The sequence below is a fragment of the Diorhabda carinulata genome, chromosome 6 (genome assembly GCF_026250575.1).
Source record: "Diorhabda carinulata isolate Delta chromosome 6, icDioCari1.1, whole genome shotgun sequence".
NCBI classification, from domain to species: domain Eukaryota; kingdom Metazoa; phylum Arthropoda; class Insecta; order Coleoptera; family Chrysomelidae; genus Diorhabda; species Diorhabda carinulata.
The window spans coordinates 22,468,538-22,480,874 of NC_079465.1; the positions used below are offsets into that span (position 1 = coordinate 22,468,538).

Here is a 12,337-nt window from a genome sequence, read left to right on the forward strand (position 1 = left end):
TTTTTCATAGTCTTGTTTCATTAAAATTCCTTCTTCTAAGACATCCCTAAATTATTATCGAAAGTTCGTCGTGTTTTACAGGGGGGATTTTATATGGATCTAGTATCCGTTATTTTTTTGACCTGCGTACAAACACGAGGCTAATCGGCATTAAACTACAATCATAAACATCGAAGAAATATTCACAGTTATGAATAACTGTTATTTTCGGTTTGTAAGACATCGTTTTTTCGACAGGAATTAGTTGTAAGAAAAATAAAACGAAAAAATAAAAGTTTTGTTTAATTTTTAAAAATTGATTTTATTTTATAACAAATATTTTTAGTATACAAGATACTATTAGAAACTATAAAAACAATATATTTTCAAAAATCGTGCAATATAATAATAATTTATGTGATAAAAATTAAAAAAAACAATAAATTTTATTAAGAATTAAAATAATTTAACATTTATAGTAAAAAATTTTTTGGTTTGGTTATCGCTTTTTCAATTTCTACTGGAGGCCTAGATACGATTTAGGGAAACAGTTTAAAATAAATAAACGACACAAAAATATTTACAATTAAAAGAATTTGTACCATTTTGGATGTAATCTTATTGACCAAAAGGCCATTGTGGTGCCATAGCTACTACTGTAACTAAAATTAACATTATGATGAGTAAAATCAAGATGTACACCCCCAGGATGCTTCTTCTCCATGAAAAGGTTGACTGAAAATAAAAAATAATATTCAAACATTGTTTCTAATTAATCAATTAATTATATAAATAAAACACGAAAAATTTGGAAAGCGATTCAAGCTTTAATTTGACTATTGCAATAAGGGATGTGTGAGCTGGTACATTGTCTTGATCTTCTCAGCCAAATGTGGCCGTTTTTCCTTTAATTTTATAAAATTATCCCACGCGTACCCCAAAAAACCCACGCCATAACCCTTGCCTGCAGAGGGAACGGTTTTTTCTTGTTTGAACCTAGTCCTCCCTCTTCAGTCCATTGTTTTGATTGTACTTTTGGTCTTGGTTGAAATGATGAACCAATGATGCCTCCACGGTCTGCACTGTACTAAAATTCGGCACCCATCTTGCGCACAGCTGTAAAAACTGTATTTTTCAATCAACTACAGTCATCTCTAGATTAGGCCTGGTACTTGCAAGATGCAAGATGCTTAATGTCCAAGATACAAAGGTGTTCAAGGGGACATCCTGTAAAGGAGCGCAGGAAAATCTATCGAAATCAAGTATCTACCTAACGCTAAGAACGTTTTAAGCTGCAAGATGTTAATATAGAATGACGCATGAAATACGCAGGAAGGTCGCTGTCTCTATGGCTTGCTCGCAGAATTTGCAGTTCCTGAACAATTGGAAAAGTTCTTAGCTGTTATGGTTATAATTCGTAGATCTGGAAAGTTCCTCCATTATAAATGCTTCTGATCCTTTGGATGTTCAGTTTGTTGTTGATTTGACATCTCAGGAAGCTACAATAAGGTTCTGGTCCAAACTATGTCGTTTCCTCTTTCTGATAAAGTTGTTTGGTTCATTTAAACTCTCCCACTAGCTCAGATGTCACTCAATAGTCTTCAAAGACTTCAGCAGCTTAACTATCAGATAAAATGTGAATGGAGCTTCGAGATACCAAAATCTTTTGTTAAATTATGCAAGAAGGTCGCAGTTTCTATGGTTTGCACGTAGATTCTGCAGTTTCCGAACTACTCGAAAAGTTGCTCTTATGGTTAAAATTCGTAAATCTGGAAAGTTCCTCCAGTATAAATGCTTCTGATCCTTTGGCTATTCAGTTTGTCATTGATGTGACATCTCAGGAAGCTACAGTAAGGTTCTGGTTCAAACTTTGTAGTTTCTTCTTTTTGGTAAAGCTGCTTGTTTGCTCACACTCTCGCATTAGCTTGGATGTGCATTCAACAGACATTCAGCTGCCGAAAATTTGGATTTAAGCTTTACTACCCTCGTGGTATAATATACTTACATATAGAATGATGTGTACGAGGACGTGCAGTATAACATACGCTCCAAGGATATAATAAACTTGTTCATTCAATTGAGCTTTGGTTAAAGTCACGGCAAAGAACATGGCGACAACTGGAATAAAAAAAATTTTATATAAAATAGAAAAAAGAAAATAAACAAATCTGATAACTCACTGGCAATAACATGCGCACCGCTTCCGACAATCCAATGGAACCAGTTGAAAATATGTCTATTCGGCGTTCCCACGGAAGGTCTAAAATACGCCGGTATCGGTTGGATGAAACACAAAATGGTCGTTATGGTACCCAAAATGGCGTGCGGGTTAGATTCAGCAGACCATCCTTCTAATTCGACAAATATTAAAATGAAACCAACCACTGTCAGTATCCAGGTTAACATTGTGAAGACGGTATGCATCTGAAAAGATATAAACCATAAATGTTGTCTCATGAATAACTCTTTGAGAACAATCTTCGAATTGGACTGCATTTTGCAGCATCTTTTGTTCTTAATAACCTTTAATTGAACTCAATGGTATACAAAGACAAGCTTTAAGACTTTTGGAAGAGTCTCCAACCAGAAGATGCTTCAAATTCAGTCTTAACATTTCTATACCAAGAAAAGATAGATTCTAAGCCACATTTTTTTAATTCAATCTAGATGTTAACCTAAGGTTGATGGATCAACCATGTAGAGAGCACCTTGATGATGAGTCGTATTCCAAAAGGATTTTCTTTGACCCTATTCTTTGAGCCTTCTTCACATACCCCCAAAAATTGTTGGTGCTTATAAGTTACGGAACGCGTTTAGTGTTCAGAAAAGACGTGACAGACACCTGGTGATCATGAGCCACGCTTGTCGAGGAGATCTTACAAGTACTGCTCTAGGTAAGAGTATTCTGGACAGTTCGTGATTGTATCGAAAGAACAGTGTCATTTTTTCCATTCTCGAAGCTGTCCAAGTTTCTGGTCAACTCTCTTTACTCTTCTATATTCAGTCGAGCTTGCTTGGGAACCAAGCAATCCTCCAAAGATGTACGAATCGGGGCCTTGTATAGGATTAGAAGTGTCCAGCTTTTTGGTCTTAAAGAAGCTACATTAGCTAAATCACGTGACTATGCTCCCAACCTCAACACTCAACAAGCGGTCCAGACAGGACCAAAACCTGAGGTGCAGCGTCAGTCTTCTTCATAAAAACAGGAGCTTCTATCACTGTTGCCTTAAAATCAATCAGATGATGATCTGTTGCCGCCTACAGATTTCACCTAGTTTATCGAGGCGGCTGTAGATCCTGGTTTGCAGCTTTGAATCCCTGGAGAACGCCAACGTCAAAACCTTTCTGGATTTGGATGGGTTGGTTTCCAAAAAGCTACTAAGCCTGTTAATAATTAAGCCTTCGATATATCCAGTGCGATAGCTCTGGATCCTCCTTAGTTTTCTATAGCTTCAATTCATACAGCTCAGCTGATTACAAATGCCAGGAGATCTTTGGTGGATCTATATTTAAGACTTATACTTGCTGATATCTTCCGACATCTCAAGATTGATTAAGAACCGTGTTTTTCCTCTATTTTGGTATGGATTGAAACCGAAAAAGCTACCAAACTGCACGGAAGAGACCTCTTTTATAGTTTGTATAAAGGACTTGTTAGTATCAACATTTTTTTGATAAACTTACCGTAAACCAAACATCGTATCCCAACAAAGTACCAGTCCAAGCATCTTTATAAAATCTAGCTATTATAGTACCCAAAGAAACGGTTCCTATCCACCCTATAACCATAAATACACCATGGAGTCGAACCAAGATAGTCGATTTTGAATGGACGTTTGAAGTATCGGTTAACGATAGTTTCTGAGCACTGCACGTAACTCCCAAGTTGTGATAAGTCACAGTTGTAGCTGAAATCACAACAACATTAAGATCTGATCGAATCTTTTTCTTTTTTTTACTTACGTTGAACTGAAGATCCAACTGCAACCATCAAGTGATACATATCGTGATCCAAATCGAACGTTCTCCCTTCAACTATAGTAACAACGTTTCTTCTAACTTTACAGTAAATAGTATCATCGATACTGCTGGAATTGAGAAGTTGTATACCGAGATGAGGATCGGGTAATCTGGTAGCTCTATAAGGATTTATACCAGTCCAGGACATGTAGGCGTTCATTCCGCTTACATCTTTGACACATTCTATAACAGAGTCGTCTCCCATTCGTGTATCGTCCGAAAGTCCGACGCCTACCCAAGCGGCGTTCTGGTTAGCTCTAACTTCGAAAATGAAAGTTTTATCTCCAGTAGATGTAACGGCGGTAACGCCGTTACAGTTTTGGGTGTCTACGCATCCTTCGGGGAAACCGAAACAGAGTTTAGAGCTTCCGCAACCTTGATAAAACGGATCTAACACCATTGAATTGTTTTTAACTTGTGGAGATGGTTGAGGTAAGTTTCGATTTACTTCTAGTACTTGCGGGTCTGGTGTAGCCTCGCATTCTAGATTGTGGTAGGTTACAGATGTAGCTGAAAATTGACGACGTTGCTTATATCGATCAATTCTGATGAATTACAGTTTATATTGAGTAGAGAAAGAAGAAGCTTACGTGTAACAGTACTTCCTGATGCCAGTAGAATATGATACAATTTTTTTTTTAAATCGAACGTGACTCCTTGGACGACAGTAACTGCAGCTCTTCTAACTTTACAGTACAGCTCTTCTCCTTCGGATTTTCCGTTTAGTAATAACACGTCTTTTTTAGGCTGAAATTAAAAAAAAAATTGACCAGCAATAAAAAAATTAATTTCCTAATGTACGCTGATGATATGGTCGTATTTGCAGAGTCTCAAATAGAGCTGTAGAGACTTTGATATTTGAGAACCATCTTCACGTTAAATGGAATGTTTTAAAACAATATAGACAACAAAAACAAAAAAATGTATTTTAGAGAGGGGTTTTTTGACAATTTTTTTAGTAGCAGTCGGTTTATTTCCAGTATTGCTTCTAAATAATTCCAAGGAAAGTTATTGTAAGTTAAGTGTATAATATAGTGTATGACTAATTAAAAAAAATATAGTTTAGAAAGGGTTTTTTGACAATTTTTTTTTTTTTTTTTTTTTTTTTTTTTTTTTTTTTTTTTTTTAGTAGCAGTCGGTTTATTTACAGTATTTCTTCTAAATAATTTTGAGGAAAGTTATTTCTCTCAAATAAATATGGATTTTTGGATCTGAGAAAACAGCAGGTCAAAGGAAAACCGCGATTTGGGGATGTTTTGGAGGAAAGGCGACTAGTGATCAGGTAAAAATTGTAGGAATTGTAATATGTATATGAAAATGAAAATACTTACCACCCTTGTAGCTCTATAAGGATTGATTCCAGTCCATGACATATATGTATTAACTGTTCCGTTTTCTTTAACACATTCAATGACGGAATCGTTACCCATCAGAGCATCATCCGACAATCCAACTCCCACCCATGCCGCGTTTTCGGTTGCTTTTATTTCGAAATCATATACGTCACCTAGGGGCGTTACAGCCACGGCTATTTTACAATTTTCTTTTTCTATACAATCTATTGGAGATCCGTGGCAGTATTTGGTCATTCCGCATCCGTCGTATAAAGAAACAGCTCGACTAGATTTTTTTATATTAATTTCCTCCGACTCCAATCCCACCCAGAACGTACTGAAGTCGTGAACTACAGTAGAACTGGAAAATACAAATTAGACAGGTTTTTTAATAGCAGGCGGTTTATTAACAGTTTTTCTTCCAAATAATCTCGAAGAAAGTTATATTTTTTTAATAAATGTAGTTTAGAAAGGGTTTTTGACAATTTTTTGAGTAGCCGGCGTTTTATTCATAATATTTCTTCAAAATAATCTCGAGGAAAATTACTTCTTTTAAATAAATGCAGATTAGAAAGGGTTTTTTGTCAATTTTCTTAGTAGCATGCTTGTTATTGATAGTATTTCTTCTAAATAATATCAATGAAAGTTATTTATTTTGAATAAATGCACTTTAGAAAGGGTTTTCCGACAATTTTTTTAGTAGCAGGCATTTTATTTATAGTATTTCTTCTAAAAAATCTCGAGGAAAGTTATTTCTTTTAAATAAATGCAGTTAAGAAATGGTTTTTGACATTTTTTTAGTAGCAGGCGTTTTATTCGTAGTATTTCTTCTAAATAATCTCGAGGAAAGTTATTTCTTTTAAATAAATGCAGTTTAGAAAGGGTTTTTTGACAATTTTTTCAGCAGCATGCGTTTTATTTATAGTATTTTTCTAAATAATCTCGAAGAAAGTATTTCTTTTGAACAAATGCAGTTTAGAAAGGGTTTTTTGACAATTTTTTAAATAGCCGGCGTTTTTTCATAATATTTCTTTCAAATAATTTCGAGGAAAGTTATTTCTTTTAAATAAATGCAGTTAAGAAATGGTTTTTTGACAATTGTTTTAGTAGCAGGTGGTTCATTTATAGTATTACTTCCAAATAATGTTGAGAAAACTTATTTTTTTCAAACAAATAGTCGTAGTTAATAGAACTAATTGCAAAAATCATTTAAATAAATGATTGTAAGTATATAGAGTGTGATTAAGTAAAAAAGTTCAGCTTAGAGTTGGTTTTTGACAATTTTTTTAGTAGCAGACGATTTATTTACAATATTTCTTCTTAATAATTTCGAAGAAAGTTATTTCTTTTAAATAAATAGTCGTAGTGAACATCCTAGTGGTACTTACTTGAATATAACAGGTCCTTCGTATCCTACAGGAGGTAACCAAATGAGATCTAAACGATTTTTGATCGCTGGGCTGCTATGTGTAACAGAATCATCCGGACCGCTACAATCGAGCGTGTGATAGGGAACGCCATCTGGTAGCTTGAAAGAACCGACGATCGTACCGTTGGGTGTTCTTCCTTGAATTATGAACCCTTTGAAACCGCTACCGATGGTCGAATTCAAAGAAACCATAATGACGTTCTTGTGCGGTTCGGTGTATAACGTATAGGGTGGGGGTCCTTGTTGCGTTAAGGCGCTACCGTGCAACGGTGCCAAATTGTTGCATACTGCGATAGGAGCTCCATCGGGATAAGCTCTTGTCGTAGAAAATATGAATAGAAGAAGGTGCAGCTTCATATTTAAACTACGAAACATCATAAATTCAAAAGGTTTCTCATGAATTCAGGGTGAGCTTCCCACAAAGAATATTATTAACCTACTAAAAGTCTTTTATTTTCCTCGTTACCCACCCTGTATTTTTATGCAAATTACGTTTTTATAGCATTGATGTGTATTTCAACTTTATGTGAATATAACTTCCGTGAAACACAGGAAATTAACAAGTAAACTGATAAATTTTTGATTTGTAACAATACTGAGGTGATAACGACTTTAATATTTTTTTATATAAATTATTTAAAGTCCATTTGAATATTTTATACACGCTAAAACCCCAAGAAATTGGCGTTTTATAAAGAACATTCATGTCCATGTTACTGGACTGATATCCAACCTACGTATACGATTCTTTGAGTCTTAGATGAATTTTAACCTGAGGTAAGCAGGAATTAACGACTAAATTTCCAGGAAAAGATTCCAAGCTCTTAGGAAGCTATCAAATATCCAGCTAGTAAAGAAGACAACCTCAGGTTTATGTAACGGCTGAACCACGATCAGCAATGAAGACAATAAGAAGACGAAGAGCAGACCAAAACAACTCCAAGAACCTGTAGATATAAAGATCAGTTTAAGATATCTAACACCAAGACAAAGTCTATGACAATAAGTAAATTATGTAGAAATCAAACAATAGAAACTTCTACCAGGAAGCTCGCATACAAGCTAATGAGGCCACCAGAAGCTCCGGAAGTTATATGGCGCGACATGACAAAGCTGCAGTTGAAGATCAATACCCAGAGTAAACCTCTGGGACAGAAAACTCAGTTCCGACATTACGAGGATAATTCCACAAGTACCTGGTTTGAACTAGAGATGGCAGGGCTGAACCAGATTCTACTTTGAGTAGATAGCAGAATTTAAAGGAGAAGGTACGACCTACAAAGACCAGCATCGTATTGGTCGACCAAATGTTGAAAAAAATCCAGAAAGTGGAAAGTGGTACTGGATAATCGTCGGCTGAGACTGCGCGCGTCATAGGTGATCTGCGAAAGCTGTGCGCAAGATGGGTGAGAGGATCTGCTGGCTAAAAAAGCATTTAAACATAAGTCAACCACCAGAATATGAGCAGGCAGACGTTCGAAGAGATTGGCTGAATCATGGACATCGACATCCCAAGATCTATACTGAAAATAAGTTGGAAGAAGAAGAACAAAAACAAATCGAAAGACCAATACGCAGCTCCAGTTTATTACACAAAAACCAAACTCAATTTCCACTGCAGGTGGTACCTTCTGATGGCTATGATATCCAATACTTCCAAGAACCTCGTGGTTACATGATATAGCCTAAATACCAACTCTCCATGGTCCATGCCTGTGGATTTACCGGACGGAAGACACCACCAAGGTGGAAAGAGACTAAGGAAAGAAAAGGAAGTCCTGTTTATCGTAAAAAAAGGAAACTTTAGTATTTTGACCATATACTAAATCATTGTAAATAGCATCTTTTGAAGTAAATTGTCCAAGGAAAAGTATGAGAGTACCAGGGAGAAGACGGCGTCCATGGTTGCACAATCTACATACAATGGTTTGGATTATCATCTGTTGATCTATTTAAAAACACAGTTAACCTTGTTAATCGAAAAAGAGACAAACAAAACCTTGTAAAAATTAAAAAACAAACATAAAAATAACTAATTAAAGAAACAAATAAAAGAAAATTTTAGTATATAGATTGCGAGAAAAAATTATATCGATTATATTTCAAATGGCAAATGATTGTGCATTTTTTTTGCATTGTAAAGTATTGACCCCTTAACTAATTCTAAACCTGGAATTTTCTTTATATCGTTAAAACGTCATTATTCTGATTTAAATATATTTGATTTAATTTTTTTTGTATACTTCAACATAAGAAAAACTAAAAACTATCATTATACAAGAAAAAAATTAAAAAGATTTTGCATTTGCCGTACTTAACGTTGAAATATTAACACGGTCAAATTAACAGTATCTAGACCTTGAACGTATGTTTTATCAAAAAGTTTAATTAAAAATTAGTAAGGAAATTAGTTGTACGAGATTTTTTTCGTTAAAAAAATGTCCCTGTACTGATAAAATAGATTGGACTGATATAATACACTTTTTAAAATAACCAGTAGAATTTTATTAAAGATTTAATATAAAATAAAATTTTTCACAATTTACTCACTGAGTTATTTCATTTAATTTCAACACCTAAGGACTGACTAAATGTCCTTTTTCGAGCGTACAAATGCAGAACCAGATTATCAATAAATGAGTTTTTTTCAAACTTTTTTCCATTACCTTAGAAAAAGTTTATCATAAACATAAACGTACTTAAAATATGAAATAATTTGAAAAAGATCCAAAAATTATTTTTGGCTATCGTTTTATATAAAATATCTTTTAATTTCTTTCAAATTGGAATGAACGTGATTTTTTCTAAGGACCCCAGAAATTAATTACGACACTTAAAAATTGAAAAATCGAAGTTAGTTGGTTAGTTAGAAGATGCCATAGGATTTTTTTGGGAAAATTAAGTTTAAGACTTTTGGCAAAATTTTATATATCACTGTTTAAAGTGTCAGAAAATGCTTTTTCTTATTTTGTTAAAGATGTTATGCTTGGATAAACTTCATTATACGAAAATTAACCTATTACCTGTACCTTGATTTTAATCACAAAGTTTCAGCATTTTCAGCATTTTTTATAAATTTATGAATTTTTTATGAATATATTAAGTCGTTTTAAATGAAAAAGTTATAATTTTATTTCATCATCATTTTAAAACAATATCATTTAAGAAATATTTAAAAAATACACGAGGTTAGTTCTACATGATAATTACAGAATTTCAAGTTTGTGCCTTCACTGAAATTTCAGAAAAGAAACTCAATTTTAGTTACTGGGTGACATCTTTGACAAGGGTGGACCGAGGGAAATTCTTTTATAGGAAAGACTTATTTTTATAAAAGCAATCACTTCGTGAATTTTATCGCGTGATTTGGAAACGCCCTGTATATTTTCGAGAAAAATGACGTTTCGGCTCCACCATTTTATTGTAGTTACTGGGTGATATTTAGAACAGGGGTGGACCGAGGGAAATTCTGTTATAGAAAAGACTTTTTCTTATAAAAGCAATCACTTTGTGAATTTTATCGCGTGAATTTGGAAACGCCCTGTATATTTTCGAGAAAAACGACGTTTCGGCTCCACCATTTTATTGTAATTACTGGGTGATATTTAGAACAGGGGTGGACCGAGGGAAATTCTGTTATAGGAAACACTTATATTTATAAAAGCAATCACTTCGTGAATTTTATCGCGTGGATTTGGAAATACCCTGTATATTTTTGAGAAAAACGATGTTTCGGCTCTAATATTTTATTTTAGTTACCGGGTGATATCTAAGACAGGGGTGGACCGTGGTAAATTCTGTTATAGGAAAGATTTATTTTTATAAAAGCGATCACTTCGTGAATTTTATCGTGAGGATTTGGAAACGCCCTGTATATTTTCGAAGAAAATGATATTTCAGCTCGGCTTTTAATACTGTAGATATGAAATTATTAGTAATAATTATACAAATGAAAGTTAGTAGATAATTCATTGGAATTAAGCGAAAAATTTGTGATGAAAATTCACTCTTACTTTTTGTTAACACTGTATAAAACGTTTACATTTGTGCGAACAACATTATTATTCCAACAATGCTTCACTAGAACTAAATTGATAGGGAAAAATGACTGTAAACTACTATACGTCGTTATGGAAGTTATCAGTACCGATAATAAACTTCAGTACAAAAATAATAATTTTTGTTTCGGTAGTAAGGAAACATAAAAGTGATTTATTTCCTATTTTTACGGTTTCTTTTAGTCAAAAATTGGATTTTTTATTGCAATTTTATCAAAAATTGGTTTTCCATATCTAATTTGGTCAGAAAATTGAATTTTCCGAATTTAAATCAGCCGAAAAATGACTTTTCAACATTCATTTCTCCAAAAATTGGTCCTTCTCATTTCCATCTGTTTTAAAATTGGCTTTTTATGGTTCACATTGGTTAAAAATTGGTATCTATGGTTTGCTTTTGTTAAAAGTTGGGTTTTTATGGTTGACTTTGGTTGAAAATTGGCTTTTTATGATTCATTTTGGTTGAAAATTGGCTTTGTATGGTTCACATTGGTTAAAAATTGGGATTTTATGGATTGCTTTGGTTAATAGCCGAGTTTTTATGGTTCACATTGGTTAAAAATTGGTTTTTTATGGTTCACAGTAATTTAAAATTGGCTTTTTATGATTCACTTTAGTTGAAAATTGGCTTTTATTGTTGACTTTGGTTAAAAATTGGTTTTTTATGATTCAAATTGGTTAAAACTTGCCTTTCTATATATCACATTGTTTAAAAATTGTCTTTTGGCTTTTTATGATTCAAATTGGTTAAAACTTGCCTATCTATATATCACATTGTTTAAAAATTGGCTTTTGGCTTTTTATGGTTCAAAATAGTTACTAATTGGCTTTTTATGGTTGAAAATGGTTACAAATTGGCTTTTTATGGCTTAAATTGGTTCAAAATTGGATTATTATGGTTCACATTGGGTAAAAGTTGTCTATTTATGGTTCACATTGGTTGAAAATTGGCTTTTTATGGTTCACATTGGTTGAAAATTAGCTTTTTATGGTTCAAATTTGTTGGAAATTGGCCTTTTATGGTTCATATTGATTGAAAATTGTCTTTTTATTATTCAAATCAGTCAAAAATTGGATTTTTCATTGCAATTTCATCAATAATTGGCTTTCCACATCTAATTTTGTAAGAAAATTCACTCTTCCGAATTTAAATCGGTCAAAAAAAGCGTTTTAACACTAATTTTGTCAAAAGTTCATCCTTCTCAATTCAATCTGTTCCAAAATCGGCTTTTTATGGATCAAATCAAAATAATAATAAATATATTTTTAAGTACAATTTGGTACAAAAAATGGATTGTCAAGTTGTGTAATTATATGGAAAACTGGCTCTTCTTAAATCATTGTGGTCAAAATTTATTTTTTGGAAATAATTTATCTAAATTTTCTGAAAATGCAACGCAATTTCATCACTACTTATAAGAATAATTTTCACACAAATATTTTAAATCTTTTTATGTAAAGGTATGGGAGTATGAAATTTAAAAAAAAAAACACAAATTAAAAAATTTATTTACAACGAA

The 12,337-nt window shown here is 33.2% G+C and overlaps 1 protein-coding gene across 1 annotated transcript; it reads right to left on the reverse strand.

Moving 5' to 3' along the window:
- Window positions 1–265: 265 nt before the first annotated feature.
- On the reverse strand, window positions 266–10,910 carry LOC130894829 (putative ferric-chelate reductase 1 homolog). Its single transcript, XM_057801833.1, has 9 exons — window positions 10,776–10,910; window positions 6,722–7,126; window positions 5,331–5,694; window positions 4,590–4,746; window positions 3,943–4,509; window positions 3,664–3,887; window positions 2,160–2,403; window positions 1,985–2,097; window positions 266–714 (listed from the first exon to the last, which is right to left on the reverse strand). Exons 2-9 carry the CDS (start codon window positions 7,117–7,119, stop codon window positions 598–600), a joined length of 2,184 nt encoding a protein of 727 aa, XP_057657816.1. The 5' UTR covers window positions 7,120–7,126; window positions 10,776–10,910; the 3' UTR covers window positions 266–597.
- Between the last annotated feature and the right edge of the window lie 1,427 nt (window positions 10,911–12,337).

Excerpts from the sequence above, each read along its gene's own strand:
- LOC130894829 (XM_057801833.1), bottom strand. The coding sequence starts at position 7,119 with ATGAAGCTGCACCTTCTTCTATTCATATTTTCTACGACAAGAGCTTAT. Across the intron at positions 5,695-6,721 it reads GAAGGACCTGTTATATTCAA|TTCTACTGTAGTTCACGACT; the intron begins GTAAGTACCACT and ends TGTATTTTCCAG. Across the intron at positions 2,404-3,663 it reads GATACGATGTTTGGTTTACG|ATGCATACCGTCTTCACAAT; the intron begins GTAAGTTTATCA and ends ATATCTTTTCAG.